Raw genomic sequence first — 16,795 nt, 5'->3', positions numbered from 1 at the left:
AGCGTTCGGATTGGTTTACACTCTCCAATCAAACTGTAGATAATGCTGGAGTTTTGATTGGCGGATTGATTATAAATCGACGATCGAGCTGAATATGGTGTTTGCGCCACCTCCTGCGGCGCTAAGCCGACGTGTGGTCGTTACGGGCCTAGGTGCTGTGACGCCTTTGGGTGTCGGCCTTGAAGCAACATGGAACCGTTTGATCCATGGGGACTGTGGGGTCTCTGCGATCACATCCTTCGACACGCATGGGTTGGAGTGCAAAGTGGGCGGCCAAGTTCCTGACTCGTTCAACGCCCTCGACCACATCAACCCGCGTGAAGCTCGAAGCCAAGACGTGCGGTTCATCTCGTTTGCCATTGCTGCGGCCAACGAAGCCATCCGGGATGCCAATTGGACGCCCACGACGGAGTCACAGAAGGAGCGCGCGGGGGTTGCCATTGGTGCGGGCATCGGGAACCTGCAAGAGATCGTCGACACTGGCTCGCTCATCCAGCAGCAAAAGTTCCGACGCGTGTCGCCCTTCTTCGTGCCTCGCATCCTGATCAACTTGGCGGCAGGACATGTGAGCATGATGCATGGTCTCAAGGTACCGTCCATATACCTCGTACTCATGCCAACGTATCTGTTAAGTTACCGTTCCGCTGTAGGGCCCCAATCATGCATGCACGACGGCATGTGCTACCGGCAGCCACAGCATTGGCGATGCCTACCGGTTCATTCGAAACGGAGGTACATATATCACAGTAGTTTATAACACAGCCCCGTTGTGAATATGGCTGTAGATGCCGACGTGATGGTGGCCGGCGGGTCCGAAGCCAGCTTGAACTCGTTATCCTTTTGTGGGTTTCTTCGAGCCAAAGCGTTGGCGACCAAGGTTATACATGTCTTGCAATACAATATTTATATATGGTGACACGAGTGTAGTTTAACGAGTCGCCGGCTGAAGCATCGCGGCCGTTCGACCAACATCGCGACGGGTTTGTCATGGGCGAAGGCGCGGGTGTGGTCGTGCTCGAGGTATGACTACTACTGTGAACTTACCGGAGGCTAACACAATCAGGATTACGACCACGCCAAAGCACGAGGGGCGAAGATCTATGGCGAAGTCCGCGGCTATGGCCTCAGCGGCGACGCGCACCACTTGACCGCGCCCCACGAATCTGGAGACGGCGCATTTCGGTAGGGCGCTGCTAGTGTTGTAACAGAGGTACTTTAGCACACGATTGATTGTCGTGCTATAGCGCCATGCAAGCCGCGCTTGGCCAATCCGGCCTTGACATTACCGAGATTGACTACATCAACGCCCACGCTACATCCACACCCCTCGGCGACGCTGCGGAAAACCGAGCGATCAAGCGCTTGTTTGGTAAACTACCGCAACACAGAACACTAGACATGACTCATATCTCGTTGTAGGGGACCACGCGTCCAACTTGCGCGTGTCCTCCACCAAGGTATGTATATGTATCTATATATATATATATATATGACAACCGTTATAAGAGTTTATATATATATATGTTTGTGCTAATTCGCCAAAATATCATGTTTAATCAATGTTTTTGTGCTAAAATTTGTCTGTAGAAGTCGTGGAGTTTCGAATCACACGAATTTAGGTCTCACACTAATTCGAGATTGATATGATTTTTCGGCAATGTGATTGGCTGCTCAATATTTCCGTCGATGCTTCTACTGTACCCTTTTGATTGTCGTGGTCGATTCATTCTCCATGTCGCTCCAGTTTAAAATAAACCCAACAATATATAGATATCATATATATATTGTATTATATCGCGAAACCATGGAAAGATGAATATTTTTTTTACATATATTTGTTTGTCATTCTAGGGCGCGGTGGGGCATTTGCTGGGGGCGGCGGGGGCCGTGGAAGCCATCTTTGCACTTAAAGCACTTCACGAGGTAGGATCATATGCTGTGAAATATGTTGCTTTGGACGAATATGCTAATGTTTTTGCCTTTTAAATTGGTATTGAATCATGAAGTTGGTAGAACATTGCGCCGCCGACACTCAACCTGACGAGCCAAACCGCCGAGTTCGACTTGAATTACGTGGCGAACGTCGCGCAGACGGCGCCCATCCGAGCGGTGCTGTCCAATTCATTTGGATTTGGCGGAACCAATTCAAGTTTGTGCTTTGCTACCCTCGATTAACGTCATAACATATACTATGATGTGAGCCAATCATTTTGCTTCATGTTATTAGCCAATCAAACGGCCATGTTCAATTTGTTGCACAATAATAACAACGAAAAATCATCATCCATTCTATGGGTGATTCGTTCGTATGAGAACTGTGGCATCGGAACTCGGTTTACTCCGAGTATTGTCGATTTGATACAAATTTGGGGAGGGGGTGCAATCGAAAACCGATCCACAATCGATCTGATTGGTTGAATTTCATTGAGAAGGTTTTGATTGGCGAATAATTCTGAGCTCATCTGAAGTAGCCAATCAAATCGATTTAAATTCCAACGAGAAACCACGAAATGTCACTCGAAAGCACAATAGTATATAACGTTATGCTATTTTTCGAATGCTGCATACAGTACTACCGGTACAGTACTAGTCGTACAGAGCGAGACACTTTGCAATCGTCATAGTCACTTCAATATGAGCTTCTGATTGGTCAAATACTCGATATTTTAGGCGAGTATGCCACCATGGATAGCCTGTCATGAACATATCTTTGGGTATAAACATCCAAACGTATACACAGCTACAACTCACTCATTAAGCAATCAACCGTTTTAGCCAATCAAATTGCAACCTTCATTCTTTGTAGCCAATCATACCCCTTTGCTCGATTGATGTCATAAGAGGCAAATTTGAGTACTGAAAAGCACAATGGAGTTGTTCTAGGTTATTAAGCTTGTATTAACCTGCAGCCGAGATGCTACTTCTTCACATGGCGGGCATACCAGACCGTGAATCCAATGGCCGACGACAACACGGCTCCAACAGACACACTCACGAGGGTAACGAACTCGCGCGGGTCGCTGCAGAACACGCTCACGAGCAGTACCGCAATGTAAAACAGCTTGGACGTGGCATTTTGCATGGCGTTGATCGAGCCTACACCACCCCCCCATCACATCATATCACACCATATCGCATACTATGTATTCACGAGACAGATATCCCCCCCCCATACAGTATCACATGACGAATCATATCTTTATCCATTGTACCTCGACGGTCAGCTTCGACCCATTCCTGCATGATTTGCGTTTCCCCCAAGTCGCACGACCACAGCCACATGCGCGAGAAGAGCACCGCGACCATCATAATGTAATCGGACACAGAGGACTCGCCATACCAGACACAGGCCACCCACACGGGCACGAGGGTGGCCCAGAAGCACCAGACGCTCCACACGCTCACACGTTCAATCGAGCCAAGACATGCCAACAGCACTGGAAAGAGCAGCGTCCCAAGAAACCCAAAGAGACCGCCGAGGCCCGAACTCAACCCTGCCTCCATCTTAGGTCAATCCAGATGGAATGCAGCATAAATAACAAGCAGAGGATGCACGTACGTACCGAGGAGGGAAAGGGGAACGCCCCGCCACTGCAGATACGCAGAGTTGAGCCCGTCCCCAGTCAGCACGGTCATGTACAACGCACAGAAGGAAAAACTCGCCAGAAATGTGGGGTGGTTAAAGTATTCGGTCCACGACGCAAAGTACTGTGTGAAGTTCAGCGTCGGTTTCTTCTTGAGCTGGTTGGGCTGGTCGTGCAACGCTGGCACAAAGTGGTACGTGTCGACGCGCATGCAGTACTCCAGCGGAGCCGCGAGGAGGTTCCATACCCCAACCACCGCCGCCCCTACATAGTTCATCAACCAATTGTCAATATCTATCGACGACTATTGTATGGTGGTATATAGGGGTCTACAAGCAACAAGGGGGGACGGGCTACGAATAGGGGGACGAGGATGGGGGATGGGGGACCTACCAGTGGCCGCGCGGGTCATGGGGGCGTCGCCCGCAAAGTCCATGATCAACCCAAACGCGACGGGGGATGCCAGTTTGCAGATGAGGTCGATGCGGCGGAGAGAGGCGTTCCAGTCCCCCAGAGGCACGCCCGTCTCCCGAGCCACCACGACCACCCAATCCTGCTGGATCGACAGCGTCTGCGCGTCCGTGTATGCCTGACCTACCGCCCCCGCCACGACTGTCACCCCAAAGAGACCGATCATCGGCCACGACCAGTGCACGCCCGGAGTGGTTCTACAGGCCACCACAGTCAGAAGGATGTGATAGGGTTTTGTGTTTGTGTACGTGGCAGGCTCGGACGACAGCACGTATAAGATGGAGCCGAGGGCGATGGTGCTGGCTATGATACATCCGTTTTCGATCAAGATGGACACGCGCATCACACGCAGACGGTTCGTGTGGTCTATCCACGCCCCCACCACGGGCACTGTCGCCACCCCCACAATGTACACGACCTAGTAGGTACTAGTTCTTAGCTAGTAGTACTAGTACAAGCCAAGTGGAATGTAATCGCATAGGTTGTACCAATGAAAACAAGGCGCTGGGAAGCAACGTGTCGACAAAGATCTCCATGAAAAGCAGCGGAATCGCAAACTGCCACATGCGGTCGCCCTAGCCAAACAATTTATCGCCAATCTGACCAGCAGGATGCCATAGAACTGTATCATGAATGCAATATATATGTATTCGTACCCAAGACGACATAAAGTGACTAGCGTACATGTACACTGGAATACGCGCCGCCGCGTCGGACACGGACGTGGACCTGTGTTGGGTCGTTATAACGAGGAAAAGACATGGTTGTTCGACGTACGGCACGAGGGAGGTCAGCTCGTCGGGCTTTGATTTCGAGCTTGAGTGGCTGCGGCGTCGGCTATCGATGAAAGCGGCGACCCAGATGGCCACGACAGGAACCAACGAAGCGACCGCGACGATCGCCATGGGAATCACATACGCACCTTCGACGGGGCATTTATTGGGATATCCCACACAACCTGATGCATCATACAACCGTCAATAAGGACACAGTTGAAGCGGCGGATGAGTGCCGCACCAGCTCCGACGGCGCAAAGGACAAGGCAACCCGCGCCAACCACCACCGATGCCACCACCGTTCGATCCATGTTGAAGAAAAATAGAAGTTGTCAATAATAATGATGGAAATATATCGATGGCTTTTAATTGAGCCAATCAGCACAACGGATAATCTGACAGCCAATCACAGGCAAGCGTTGAACGTCAATAGGTACAATTCCCTCATAATAGTAGTCCCACTGTTGATTTTCTCAATAACACTGCAATTTGAGTGTTTATATGGGACTTTGTATACTCATACTAGGTCACCTCTTGCGAGGGGTTAAGCGCATCGCAGTAGTTAGCGAGAGCTAACCACTGGTGATGCAGTAAACCCTGGGGATTTCGCATCGTATGTACTCATGGGGGGTAGGACGGAGTCTCAAGTTACGGGCTAAAACGTGTATCCGGGCCCTCATGACACAGTATTTCGGGTCAAAACAACAATGGTACTGCTTTATAACGAGGGAATTCTTCGACGTCGAAGTGTTCAGATGAAGTACTCTGCGCTGTACTCAATTGAGTACGCACATAAATCGCCAGAGAAGGCACTGGAGTTTGGAGCAATAGCCATTCATTTGGAGTCATGTTTTTACCCCCCCCCGCTTGACTGTTTTGCATGTTGAACTGGCCTCAAAGTGAAATACTGCACTGTATACAATAATTCTCGGAATGAAGATGATCTGGTTGGATGGTGGCCAAGCACACTTGTTGTAACGGTCACCGTTACGTTATGACGTGGCGCCACACCAACACGGTTCAGCGAGTGTACACGAATTGTACAGTGTTCATACACTGCTGTACTTACTACTGTTAACACAACATTACACTTGTACACTTGGCGAGCACACACTTGTTGTTTTAACCACACAAATTGGGCTGTCGATGTCACGGCCAACTTGTGACTGGTAATCAAACCTGACGATCCATAGGTTTGAGTCCGTACTGTAAGCTTATGCAACCAAGGCCAGGACAGCCTTGAGGAGTACTTCTTGGCCGGCACCTCCATAGGTCACAATTCACTGCACAAATGCATCTTCATACACTTTGGATCCCCAAACCACTACTATTAAGGAGTACTACTACGTAGTACTAATTAACGTTAGGTACGTCAACAACGAGGTCGTACTACTCGCTCAACAAACTACCTTCCCTCAAGCTCTCAAGATGAAGGACGTCATGATGTATCCTTCTCCAACCATGACGTTCTTGTTAACTGTTAACGATGGCGGCAGTACCACACGGAAAAGCCAGTGGCCGCGACGGTCGTGGCCACCACGGACACGAGAACCAACGTTCGAAACGAGTGAGGGTCGGCGAACACGACGCCTAATAGAAGAAGCGCCACGTAGAAACCCTTGTTGGCCGTGTGCTGCATCGCATTAATCATGCCTCGCTGGTGGGGCTGCACCCACTCTTGCATGATCTGGGTCTCGGCTAAAGTCGTCGTCCAGAGCCAGAACTGTGACGTGGCAATCACGATCATGAGCACGACATTGTCGGCACCCGGCCACCATACGACACACAAAGCGGGGGTCAAGAACGCTGCGTATAGCCACACCGAGGCCACAGCGACCGTTTCAGCATACTCCCATCGCTGCAGCAGCCACGGATACACTACCGACGCCATCACGCCACAGTACGCGCCGCTGCCCATACTCCACCCTGCGTTTTCATTAGACAACAAACGCGAAATCGATAAGACGATGATGAGAAGGAGGAGGCTAAGAACGAACCAACGGTCGCGGCGGACGTGCCGTGCCATAACAGGTACGCCGTGCTGAGTGCGTTCTCTTTGAGAACGGTCAGGTAAAGCAAGCAAAACGATAAGCTGACGAGGGCTGTCGGGTGGTGCAAGTAGAGTTTCCACATAGCAGTTGTGGAAGAACGAGTTTGAGGGGGTTGTGCGTGTCGTTGGCGGTGGGTTTTCTTGTTGCCGAGCGACGGGCAGAGGTCGTACAGGTCGTGGCCTGTGGCCAACACGAGCGGCGCGAGCAGGAGGTTCCACCCTGCGACACTGGCCACGAGCACAAACACTTGACCTGTATATGAGATGACGTTTTGCAGCACATCCATTTGGAAGGCAAACGCCATGGGCGACAGAATTCGAGTTGCCATGTCGATGCGAAGTAGCGCAGTGTTCCACGACGCCAGCGACGTGTCCGTGGCGGTGGCTAGCTCGATGACCCAGTCCTTTTCTAGGGCCAACGTTTGCATATCGTTGAACATTTGGCCCACGGCACTCGCGACAACGGCAACGGCAACCGCGGTGTACAGAGGCCACGGAGTGCCAGCAAAGTTCAAGCTCGACGCGAAGATGGGCGCGAATTGGACAGTGGCGTCGGTAGTAGTATTGGCTACTGGGTTAGAGGGGGCTATGTCGTTGGGGTTAGGGTGGAGGACGGTAGCCGCGACGAGTGCGGTGGCACTGACCACCATCATGCTGGTCATCCCGACGATGCCAGTACGAAGGACATGCCATCGATTCGTTCGATCGACAAATGCGCCCACATGCGGCATGGTCACGATGAGAAAGATGTACACGACGAGCTGAAACAGGACGTTCGGTAGCAGTGTCGTGGGAAAGAACCGGGTGAGCAACAGAGGCACGGCAAACTGCCACATGCGGTCGCCCTAGCCAAATGACGTTAGCAGTGACGTTGTCGTGAGATCTGATGTGGGATCGGACAAACCCAAGCAGTGGCAAAGTGACTCGCGTACAGATAGATATAAATCCGTGGAGAGATTGCTGCAGCCGACGAACGGCCACCGGACGGCGACGACGACCTGCACAAGTCGAGCGCTTGACGACGTATGATGGTACCATGTGATGTGTGTACCCGAGAAGTGGCTGCGTTTCCTCTGAACGGCTGTCCATAACGTACGCGGACAAACACCCGACGATCGGAAGCAACGTACCGAACCCAACGCCGGCGAGGATGGCTCCGATGGCGGAGGTTTGTGCAGGGCACATCGCTGCATGTGCATGGCAGACTGTGCCACGACGCAATATGTCGTTAGAAGATCAAACGAGACGAGTGGCATCATACCCAGTCCATACGTGCCCAACAGGATGCAGATGATTCCTAGGACGATGGATGTGGCCGCCGTCCGATCAAGCGCCGGCAGTCGCAACATCGCGATCTTTCCAACGTGAAAATGCTGACGGTTGATTGGTCAAGATTGAATATTCCTTGCAATAAGATTGGCTGATTCCTGGAGGAATCTCCAATGGCATCTTGCACCCACTGCACTAGTATCAAGCCAAGTAAGCCCATGGAATCTCGACGGCATCGGCGGCAGGTCGTTCGTCCATTGACAATGCTAAGCGAGGAGCTGGAGAAGATGGTGCTATCGTACGTCCCACCCCTTCCGAACTACGTGACGTGGCAGCTTGTGTGCCGTCGGTGGCGTGCCATGCTCCTCAGCCTTCCTGCATTCGACGTCAACTTCGACCTCGTACGGCCGGTCGACAACGGCACGCGATATCTGACGCTTCTTCAACGGTACGCCCTTCGTCTCGAAGCTGCCGACATCACGAGGGTTGATGCAGGTGGCCAATGCTCCGATCCGTGACCATGACGCGTGACATTTTCGTGTCCAACGAACTCACATGGCAGCTCGGGCTATCGCAGCTGGCCCATCTACAACACGTCTCGCTTCGCCATACCCACACCAAAGTGTTGCAAGAGCTCTTTAAGGCATGCCACAGCCTTCGAGTAAGCGTTGTCCCTCTGGCATGTGGCTATTCTGTGCTACTAGACTGTGTCCGTGCTTGGTTGTTCTGACGCGCGACTACCGACTGTGAAGACCAGCCTCCCGTTCCTGCAAAAACTCGAGCTACAAGCCGCCTCCCTCGCAAACAACTCTTCCATCGTGTCCATCCTCCGAAACGCCCCGCAGCTCACCCATCTGGTTGTCTCTGGTACCTCGTCCCAACCATTCATTCTTGACCAAACGTCTCTGTGTAGCCGCCAATGACGTGACATCGCAAGTGCTGGCGCAGCTGGCCGCTTCCTGTCCACTCATTCATCAAGTCGTGCTCAAGTACGTGGTCAACAGTATCTCACACATTTCGTCGTATATCTATCTATCTATTCATGGATATATATATGTAATATATACATGCATGGTTATTACCATACAAAATCCACTATTGGAGGTTGCACCTATAATATGTTTTGAATGCTCGTTATGAAGAAGATGTACTGTGCATTATTCGCTAATTTAAAGTTCGCGTGGTTTGTCTAACCAAGATTGAATCATCACGGTGGAGTTCTAATTGGTTGAAAACATACTTGTCCTTCTGTAAGAGCCAATCAAATCCACTCAAAACTAGATTAGCCAATACTAGCGTCGATTCATGATTCGATTATTCGGCGGCGACATTCGACAGGGTCTGGAGATCTGTACCGAATCCACTATAATTCACAGTGTATTTCGTGGTGTACAAAGTCTTATAGAAGTGACACTAATATCATATGATTCTTCCCTTGATATTGCAATACACTTACCTAGTCAATGTGGACTCATGGTGGCATCCCAAGTTGATACCTTCGTACGCACCTTTCACGCCCAACTCACGTGGTTGGATCTGTCACATTCGCGCGATCTCAAGACGTTTTGCATTGTATGTATGCTCTATTCCTATTCCTCCTTCACACTAACCATGATATTGTATATATATATATATAGAACGACGAACACTCGCTGGTTTTCGACAAGCTCCAAGTATTAGTAGTCGACAATACGCTTATTCGAGACAGTGTGCTGCAGACCGCTCGATGCCCCCACCTCGACGTGTTATCAATCCAAGTACATATTGTTGTTATAATCAAGGCGGTGTTACATAACATGTTAGAACTGCCGGTGCATCACGGATGCCGGGGTCGTGTCCTTTGCCGTGGCGAATGCAGGGGCCCCGCTTACGGTATTCGAAGCCAAGGTGAGGCTAATATGAATGAAACGTGGGGAAGAACTTTTTTTGATGTACCCTCGTGTAAATATCAGTACAATAATCGGTGCAGTACATACATTGAAACAATCCTACGAGGATGATTAGTATTTATAACAATCATAACACTCGTGAACCATGACTTGATCGTGTGCCTTGTTAGAATACAGCCATCACCGATGTTAGCATCAACGCCTTGGCTCAATCGATGCCCCTGCTGACGCATGTAGGCGTCGAGTCATGCCGCGGAGTGTCCCGGGCCGTCCGTCAGCGGTGTGCGCTGCAGTGTCACACCCACGCCATGAGCTACGAGCGGGTGCTGGTAGCCACGAATGCATCAGCGTACCGCAAGGACAATGTCGGGGTCGACTTCGCCGCCAAGCCCATCAAGAAGACATCTGCAGGTTTATTGCCATATGGCCTCGATGAAGATTACAACCCGAGAGATCACCACCAAGAGTTTGAAGAGGATGACACTGACGCGAGCCAACGACGGGGACGCAACGCGCCTGGTAGCCGACCTGCCACACCGAGGCGAAACACTAGGCGTTAGTTAACTCAAGAGACTTCAAGAGAACTTGGAACTACCCTCTCAGGGGTGTATAGCTATGTACCGGCAGTACTGTATGTGTGCCCATCCAGCAGCTGCAGCACGCAATGCAGCCGTTCACTCCCGTGTTGGGACGAACCAGACCAAGCAAACGACGGTTTCAGATTTGAGCGCGTTTCATTGGCGCAAATGCACCAATGAAATCGCAGTGTTTGAATTCCGCGGCGAAATGGATCCCCCGTGGTGTGCATTATTTGAACGATGATGCTGCCAGACTCGTTGTTTCGCGCACTGAGCGTCCTCACGACAGGCTACGCCATGTACTACATCAACATATCTGTGCCCCTGTGGGTTGTTTGCGTCCCTTATGGGGCTGCAATGTGGTGCTGGTGGGTGCTTCGCCACGACAGCGACTGGCAGTTTTCCATCGAAATCGCACAGCCGTTGCACGTGGCGCCGCCCAGCTTTGTGCCGCAACGCGCGGTCGACTGGTCGCCATATCGTGCTCGACTGCAGGCTAGCCCAGACCAAGCCTTGACCGTGTCCACGCGTCGTTGGGCGTACACCGTATTGATCCAAAGTTTGGAATGGCTGTCCGTCGATGTTCATAGCATTCTCGCGAAATGGATCAAAAAAGTGATCCAAGATATCATGACTGCGCTGGCATTGCTTGTCTTAGCCTACGCCGGTGTCTCGCCCAAAGTGCTGCTGTTCCTGGAATTCGCGGTCTCGGATAGCCCCTGCACAAGAATGATCGTCCTTACTCTGAGCGTGATCAGCGGCAACTAGCTCTGCGTTTACTTTCAACCACCGACTCAACTCTTCAGTATGCACCCTCGCCCCGTAGATTGGCTAGAGGACGCTATGAAGTAATCAACTATTAATAGTTAGCTGTTGAACGAATAAAATTTCTTCAAACCAATAATGGCGACTGTGAACAAAGTTTTGACGCATAGCACCAACTAACCGATCTACGAAGCGCATTCAACGCTTAACGTGGACACGACGAGTACCAAAGTTCATTTTGCTAATGTTATTCAAACATATACTTCAACTTCAGTTGTGGTGACATCGTAAAAGCGGGTTAATTATTGTCGATTTGATACAAATTTGGGGAGGGGGTGCAATCGAATCGCGCCAACCAAACCGATCCACAATCGATCTGATTGGTTGAATTTCATTGAGAAGGTTTTGATTGGTTAATAATTTTGAGCTCATCTGAAGTAGCCAATCAAATCGATTTAAATTCCAACGAAAAACCACACCACAACAAGAAATTTCATTCGAAAGCACAATACAATAATTCCCTAATTAAAACAGCCCCAAGGCCCAAGTATGTACAAGGGTGGCAAAAGTCCACTGACCGGTAACTTATTCGATCGTGCTGTTGGTGTCGTGCGTGCGCTACTTACTATATAGGTTACATCATGGATTGTTATGGCTATCTTTCTGTCGACCAGTCCTGCCATCACATTGCACTTGGCAACGGCAAGGTGGACAGGACTTAAGACGAAGTCGTGTGTCCTGTTGTCAAGACCAAAAAGGGTTCAACCTTGTCCATATAAACTCTAACCTCAGGTTGTACCCTCGTGATGTACTTTAGAGTGCGTAACTTTACCAATAATTCATCGTTGCATTTGCAGTGAACGACACAACGACCATCGCGCCAAACGTCATCGTGACATTGCCAAAGGTGATCATCACATGCGTACGTAGAGCTATGTAACACAAGCAGCTGGGTGAATATGTACAATGTAATCGTTCTTGAGCTTTCTAAGTTTCCCTTCTTGGTTCTCAATCACTACAGCTCGCAAGCTGCCACGCAACCTCGTACTACGTACCGTACCCGGAACCTTCAAGAAGTACTATTAGTTTCTGCGGTTGCTCCATATCATCTAGATGGACAGGATGTCGTGAGTTTCCTGCGCATGTTCACCGAGCGTATGATCTTGCAGCCAACGCCCCCTTTGGCATCCTTTCATTTTATTCACAACAGCACCAATTTTTTCCGGATAATACTGTTATTCATAACCGTCGTATCTGAAATTAGTGTAATTTGTGAGCCAATTAAAAGGCCGGAGTCGGTAATCCGTCGCTATGATTGGTGGAATCAAACTGGCGGCACACAGTAAAAAATGCCCATTTTTCGTTTTCCCCCTCGGTCCATATGTTGAAGCCTGAAGAAAATAGTGTGCCAGGAGCAGCGGTTGTCCCGACAGTGGCGCCGGCAGCTCCAGTGGAAGGACACCCGGCTCCGTACACACGAAAGCGCAACCTGCAGCATGTCGCCACGCACGACGACAGACTCCGCGTGATGACGTGGATGCTAGCGAAAGAACAAACTCTCCTTGCCGAGGCTGGCAACGGTTCTAGCGACGGCGGCGCCAAACCCGAGACGTCCAAGATGGCTAAAGTGGATCGGCTGTGTTTGGCGACTCAGGCGATTGCGGAGTTCCCGAGTTTGTTCCGTGGATCTGCACAGGCCAACTACATGAAGGCGAGTCGGTGGTGGAAGGAGAGTCGCGAGTACATCTATGGGACGTCCGGTCTGTACTACATCATCCCTCTCCCCCCCCACGTGTGTACATCTCATGTGTGTCGTTGAAAAATGCAGGCATGACAGGGTCCAAGAAGGCACGAACTGGGCGCGGCCGCAAGACGAATGCATGGACGTCGTGGCTCCAAGACGAGCTCAAGGCCTCACTCGAGGTGGAGGGCACGAACAGCTCGTGGAACAACAAGGATCTTCTCGTACGCCATGCCATCGTTCTAGCATTCTCTCATGCGTCGAACGTAGGTGATGGCCAAGAACATCTTGGACAACTCGACACACCCCGAGTTCAACAAGGACTACATCGTGCCCCAGCGCAACTGCGCGCTCGGCGACCTCGTGAACCTGCGATGGGTGCAAAACTTCAAAGAAAGGTTCCACTACCACCACCATCTGCACACCCACCGACTCCATCAGCATCACGACGACGCGGCCGCGAGTGTGGCGGGGGGCACTGGCGGCGGGCAACAGACTAGCCTGGACGCCGCCATGGAGGCCAAGTTGCTGCACAACTTGGCGACGATTCGAGCGACGAAGGACGGCGCCCCCGTCGTGAAGAAGGAAGTGATGCATCTCGCGAATCAACTCATCCGGGAAGCACACCCCATGTTCAAAGTCGACACGACCTGGTACAAGGCCTTTTGCGACCGGCACCCCGAGGTGGCCGCGCCCAAAGACCAGCTGCCGCCAGCAGCTGTGACACCGGGTATGTCATCGTGATCACGTCATGTCTTATTGCCATGTGTAGCCCTGGCCTTGGATGAGCCGGCAGACCCCACGGACCGACCGTCGCCGTCCTCCACGGCAACGTCGCTTTTGCATCCCGCCGACACCTCCACGTTTCATACAACATCGTCGTCGGTCATTGACGAAGTACGGAATCTCGGATAACGTCATATATATCGTGATGACGTCATATATCGTGATGACGTCTCATATACGTGATAACGTCATATATATCGTGATAACGTCATATATCGTGATGACGTGATCATGGAACGTTGGATTATGGGTGTAGGCCAAGGCCGTGGATGTGTTTCGTGCGATTGCCGCTGGCCTTGTCAACACGGTCAAGAGTTTGCTGTTGCAAGGCGCCAACACGGAAGGCTGTGACGAGGTACATTCCAACTCAGAATACATTATTCCGACTCAGAATCAGAACCATACATTATTCCGACTCAGAATCAGAACCATACGTTATTCCGACTCAGAATCAGAATCAGATGCTGAGAACGGGTGTTGCGTGTATTAATTAGCATGGCTGCACGGCGCTCGTGGTCGCGACAAAGGCCAGCCACTACAATATGGTCAAAGTGTTGTTGGACTGTGGCGCGAAAACCGAAGCCACTGACGAGGTATATATATATATATATCTTTGTATATATATGTATTGAATGGATTGTATATATATATATATATATATGTAGCACGGACAGACGGCGCTGGTGCTGGCCGCCGCATCAGGTCAATTTCATGTGGCCAAGAGTTTATTGGAGCACAAGGCCAACGTGGAAGCGACCAACGACGTACGTCCATAAAACACACCTATAAAAAAAACATATTTTCTGTAAATGGCATATATATTATTAAAAAATATATTATATAGCAAAGCAAGACACCGTTGGTGCTCGCAGCCGAGCGCGGGGACCTGAAGCTCGTGAAGCTCCTCGTGCGGTTTGGAGCTAACGTTGAAGCCCGCGACGAGGTAAATCATCCAATCACATGAGAGGATGGTAGCTATGACGTGGCACGCTCATATGGGAGATCGTTGATTAGGACGACAACACGGCCATTTTAGCCGGGGCCAAGCACGGGCATACGGCTGTGGTGGACTTCCTAGCCAAGAAGGGCGCGGCGGTGTCGGTGGCCGACGTCGAAGGCGTATCGCTGGCGCTCTTGGCCAAACCCACCACCGAAACCACCGCAGAAGATGACGACAACACAGGACCCCCTCCTCCTCCTCCTACTAGTAGTAGTAGTAGCAACGTGTTAATTTGAGTGCACAATAGTAAGTAGTTTATGGGGATTGTTACTATATTAGTACAAGTGTTGATATATGAGTAGGTCGTATTCCACGGTACTAGTTGGGCTACACGTAAAGTATATGTCGATGGATTGTACTCGATGGATGAGCATCCTCCGATTAAAATTACTAGTATACTATTACTAATAGTGTTGGGTTCGTCCGAAATGATTCAAAAGCACAAACTAGTTTACTATTTTTATAATAAAATTAAATACTATTAATAATAGTATTGGGTTCGTCCGAAATGACTCAAAAGCACAAACTAGTTTACTATTTTTATAATAGTATTATATACTGGTATAGTAATAGTATAGTACTACTATTAATCGTTCTGTGCTACTAGAGTAGTACCGAATGATATGAAACACGTTTCGGGTGACGTGATCGACTTTACGAGGCGAACGTGTATCGACGTCTCCAACGCCAGAACACTGCGACTGATTCTCGTGACTACTGTAAACACAATGTACAGAATGTGACAACGTAGCCAACACACACCAGTAGTACATACACAAGTAGTCAGTACCCCCACCCCCCCCCCTTTCACGTGTGTCTTACAAGCGCACAATTGAATAAGTCAACTTGGATTCCAAATATATCATACCAACACCACAACACTATCAAACGTCGTTATCACGTCGAACAGCCGGCCCCGCCAGCCACGCGGAGACACGCCGTGGATTCAAACATGGACAGCAAGCTCGCAACGATCGAGAGCACGAGCACTGAAAACGACACGACGAGGACGGCGCCTCCCACGAGGGGGTAGCTGCCCCCCGTCGCTTTGAGCGTCGCGACCGCCGCCTTTTGCGACGGAAACATCACAACGCACAAGCAGCTGAGGACGGTCGTGCCATATGTGACAAGGTACGTGTACGCGACTTGGTGGCGGACGTGCATCGAATCTTGCTGAATGTCGGACGACGACACGTCGAATTGTGCGCAGTAAATGTTGGTCAATACCGATCCAAAGATGCCAGGGAGGTTGCCCACAGTCGTGAGTAGGCCGTACACGATGCCTTCGTGCCCGTCTTCGGCTAACTCGACGATCACAAACACATTCACAGCCCAGTTGATACCCGCGGGGAGTTGCTCCGTGAGGGGCACGCCCAGGTAGAACCACTGGTTGCGCACGACGCCATAGATGGTGAGAAACTGCACGACGGCATCGATGGCCGTGCCAAGCAGCGTCGTGACCACAATCACAACCCGCCAGTTCCACTGCGTACCGTAGCGACCAGTGGCAGCCAGCACCACTGCGAGAATCAAGTGCCCGAGTACCCCGATCACGGCGTTGTTGATTGATTCGACCTTGGCCCAGTGGTACTTAACGTACGGCGCCGCGGTTGTGGTGAGGTTGGACCCGAGCAACGACGACAAGAAGCTGTACAGCATCACCTGCCACACCGCTCGTTTCTGCACAAGTTTCCAGAATTGCAGCAAGTACGGCCGCAACGGCTGCGGCTCACGCTTGGTGTCGTGGACGCCCCAGTACGTCGCGGGCACTACCGCAAAGTTGACCAGCGCTAGACACCCAAACGCGCCGTTCATGCCCAAGTCCCACGAAAAGCGACCGCCATATGCAGGGGAATTGAGGCAAAAGCCCAGAAAACACGTGGAAA

General features: G+C 50.8%; 7 protein-coding genes across 11 annotated transcripts; 4 read left to right on the top strand and 3 right to left on the bottom strand.

Annotated features, from left to right (window-relative positions):
- The first annotated feature begins 82 nt into the window (after nucleotides 1-82).
- On the top strand, nucleotides 83-2,205 carry H257_10565 (beta-ketoacyl-acyl-carrier-protein synthase II). Its single transcript, XM_009837157.1, has 9 exons — nucleotides 83-589; nucleotides 651-732; nucleotides 786-877; nucleotides 928-1,020; nucleotides 1,064-1,182; nucleotides 1,245-1,369; nucleotides 1,420-1,457; nucleotides 1,852-1,923; nucleotides 2,014-2,205. Exons 1-9 carry the CDS (start codon nucleotides 95-97, stop codon nucleotides 2,173-2,175), a joined length of 1,278 nt encoding a protein of 425 aa, XP_009835459.1. The 5' UTR covers nucleotides 83-94; the 3' UTR covers nucleotides 2,176-2,205.
- A 651-nt stretch (nucleotides 2,206-2,856) lies between these two features.
- H257_10564 lies at nucleotides 2,857-5,163 on the bottom strand. Of its 2 annotated transcripts, XM_009837156.1 has the most exons (9): nucleotides 5,073-5,163; nucleotides 4,833-5,013; nucleotides 4,712-4,784; nucleotides 4,544-4,630; nucleotides 4,304-4,473; nucleotides 3,978-4,252; nucleotides 3,564-3,848; nucleotides 3,213-3,494; nucleotides 2,857-3,096 (listed from the first exon to the last, which is right to left on the bottom strand). In XM_009837156.1, the coding sequence occupies exons 1-9, from the start codon at nucleotides 5,140-5,142 to the stop codon at nucleotides 2,918-2,920; spliced, it is 1,602 nt and encodes a 533-aa protein (XP_009835458.1). In that variant the 5' UTR covers nucleotides 5,143-5,163; the 3' UTR covers nucleotides 2,857-2,917. The 2 variants fall into 2 exon arrangements, with proteins under 2 accessions (XP_009835458.1, XP_009835457.1); XM_009837155.1 differs by having other exon boundaries at nucleotides 2,857-3,494.
- Nucleotides 5,164-6,253: 1,090 nt separating this feature from the next.
- H257_10563 lies at nucleotides 6,254-8,243 on the bottom strand. 2 transcript variants are annotated; one of them, XM_009837153.1, is made up of 5 exons: nucleotides 8,143-8,243; nucleotides 7,933-8,086; nucleotides 7,814-7,879; nucleotides 6,829-7,726; nucleotides 6,254-6,757 (listed from the first exon to the last, which is right to left on the bottom strand). In XM_009837153.1, exons 4-5 carry the CDS (start codon nucleotides 7,715-7,717, stop codon nucleotides 6,312-6,314), a joined length of 1,335 nt encoding a protein of 444 aa, XP_009835455.1. In that variant the 5' UTR covers nucleotides 7,718-7,726; nucleotides 7,814-7,879; nucleotides 7,933-8,086; nucleotides 8,143-8,243; the 3' UTR covers nucleotides 6,254-6,311. The 2 variants fall into 2 exon arrangements, with proteins under 2 accessions (XP_009835455.1, XP_009835456.1); XM_009837154.1 differs by having other exon boundaries at nucleotides 6,312-6,757; nucleotides 7,786-7,879.
- Nucleotides 8,244-8,337: 94 nt separating this feature from the next.
- Nucleotides 8,338-10,752, top strand: H257_10562 (hypothetical protein). Its single transcript, XM_009837152.1, has 8 exons — nucleotides 8,338-8,598; nucleotides 8,646-8,811; nucleotides 8,855-9,017; nucleotides 9,064-9,139; nucleotides 9,611-9,722; nucleotides 9,788-9,907; nucleotides 9,954-10,037; nucleotides 10,210-10,752. Exons 1-8 carry the CDS (start codon nucleotides 8,369-8,371, stop codon nucleotides 10,597-10,599), a joined length of 1,341 nt encoding a protein of 446 aa, XP_009835454.1. The 5' UTR covers nucleotides 8,338-8,368; the 3' UTR covers nucleotides 10,600-10,752.
- A 105-nt stretch (nucleotides 10,753-10,857) lies between these two features.
- H257_10561 (hypothetical protein) lies at nucleotides 10,858-11,385 on the top strand (the record flags this gene model as incomplete). Its single annotated transcript, XM_009837151.1, has 1 exon — nucleotides 10,858-11,385. The coding sequence occupies one exon, from the start codon at nucleotides 10,858-10,860 to the stop codon at nucleotides 11,383-11,385; it is 528 nt and encodes a 175-aa protein (XP_009835453.1).
- A 1,367-nt stretch (nucleotides 11,386-12,752) lies between these two features.
- H257_10560 (hypothetical protein) lies at nucleotides 12,753-15,190 on the top strand. Of its 3 annotated transcripts, XM_009837149.1 has the most exons (9): nucleotides 12,753-13,142; nucleotides 13,211-13,347; nucleotides 13,394-13,853; nucleotides 13,896-14,020; nucleotides 14,166-14,264; nucleotides 14,404-14,502; nucleotides 14,575-14,673; nucleotides 14,754-14,852; nucleotides 14,924-15,190. In XM_009837149.1, exons 1-9 carry the CDS (start codon nucleotides 12,764-12,766, stop codon nucleotides 15,143-15,145), a joined length of 1,719 nt encoding a protein of 572 aa, XP_009835451.1. In that variant the 5' UTR covers nucleotides 12,753-12,763; the 3' UTR covers nucleotides 15,146-15,190. The 3 variants fall into 3 exon arrangements, with proteins under 3 accessions (XP_009835451.1, XP_009835450.1, XP_009835452.1); XM_009837148.1 differs by lacking the exon at nucleotides 14,924-15,190 and having other exon boundaries at nucleotides 14,754-14,904; XM_009837150.1 differs by lacking the exons at nucleotides 14,754-14,852; nucleotides 14,924-15,190 and having other exon boundaries at nucleotides 14,575-14,714.
- A 559-nt stretch (nucleotides 15,191-15,749) lies between these two features.
- On the bottom strand, nucleotides 15,750-16,724 carry H257_10559 (hypothetical protein; the record flags this gene model as incomplete). The annotated part of the gene is made up of 1 exon (XM_009837147.1): nucleotides 15,750-16,724. One exon carries the CDS (start codon nucleotides 16,722-16,724, stop codon nucleotides 15,807-15,809), a length of 918 nt encoding a protein of 305 aa, XP_009835449.1. The 3' UTR covers nucleotides 15,750-15,806.
- Between the last annotated feature and the right edge of the window lie 71 nt (nucleotides 16,725-16,795).

Source organism: Aphanomyces astaci (genome assembly GCF_000520075.1).
Source record: "Aphanomyces astaci strain APO3 unplaced genomic scaffold supercont1.29, whole genome shotgun sequence".
NCBI lineage: Eukaryota > Oomycota > Saprolegniomycetes > Saprolegniales > Verrucalvaceae > Aphanomyces > Aphanomyces astaci.
This window is presented reverse-complemented; position numbering and strand designations above follow the sequence as displayed.

Bases quoted from the DNA above. Each gene is read 5' to 3' on its own strand.
- H257_10565 (XM_009837157.1), top strand. From the start codon at position 95: ATGGTGTTTGCGCCACCTCCTGCGGCGCTAAGCCGACGTGTGGTCGTT. The intron at 1,021-1,063 runs GTATGACTACTA...TAACACAATCAG, and splicing joins CGGGTGTGGTCGTGCTCGAG to GATTACGACCACGCCAAAGC. The intron at 1,370-1,419 runs GTAAACTACCGC...ATCTCGTTGTAG, and splicing joins AGCGATCAAGCGCTTGTTTG to GGGACCACGCGTCCAACTTG.
- H257_10564 (XM_009837156.1), bottom strand. From the start codon at position 5,142: ATGGATCGAACGGTGGTGGCATCGGTGGTGGTTGGCGCGGGTTGCCTT. The intron at 4,474-4,543 runs GTACAACCTATG...AGTACCTACTAG, and splicing joins CCAGCGCCTTGTTTTCATTG to GTCGTGTACATTGTGGGGGT. The intron at 3,495-3,563 runs GTACGTACGTGC...AGATGGAGGCAG, and splicing joins CGTTCCCCTTTCCCTCCTCG to GGTTGAGTTCGGGCCTCGGC.
- H257_10563 (XM_009837154.1), bottom strand. From the start codon at position 8,230: ATGTTGCGACTGCCGGCGCTTGATCGGACGGCGGCCACATCCATCGTC. The intron at 7,880-7,932 runs GTACACACATCA...CGACTTGTGCAG, and splicing joins GAAACGCAGCCACTTCTCGG to GTCGTCGTCGCCGTCCGGTG. The intron at 6,758-6,828 runs GTTCGTTCTTAG...ATGAAAACGCAG, and splicing joins CACGTCCGCCGCGACCGTTG to GGTGGAGTATGGGCAGCGGC.
- H257_10562 (XM_009837152.1), top strand. From the start codon at position 8,369: ATGGAATCTCGACGGCATCGGCGGCAGGTCGTTCGTCCATTGACAATG. The intron at 8,599-8,645 runs GTACGCCCTTCG...GGGTTGATGCAG, and splicing joins TATCTGACGCTTCTTCAACG to GTGGCCAATGCTCCGATCCG. The intron at 9,908-9,953 runs GTACATATTGTT...ATAACATGTTAG, and splicing joins TCGACGTGTTATCAATCCAA to AACTGCCGGTGCATCACGGA.
- H257_10560 (XM_009837149.1), top strand. From the start codon at position 12,764: ATGTTGAAGCCTGAAGAAAATAGTGTGCCAGGAGCAGCGGTTGTCCCG. The intron at 14,021-14,165 runs GTACGGAATCTC...TTATGGGTGTAG, and splicing joins CGTCGTCGGTCATTGACGAA to GCCAAGGCCGTGGATGTGTT. The intron at 14,674-14,753 runs GTACGTCCATAA...TATATTATATAG, and splicing joins ACGTGGAAGCGACCAACGAC to CAAAGCAAGACACCGTTGGT.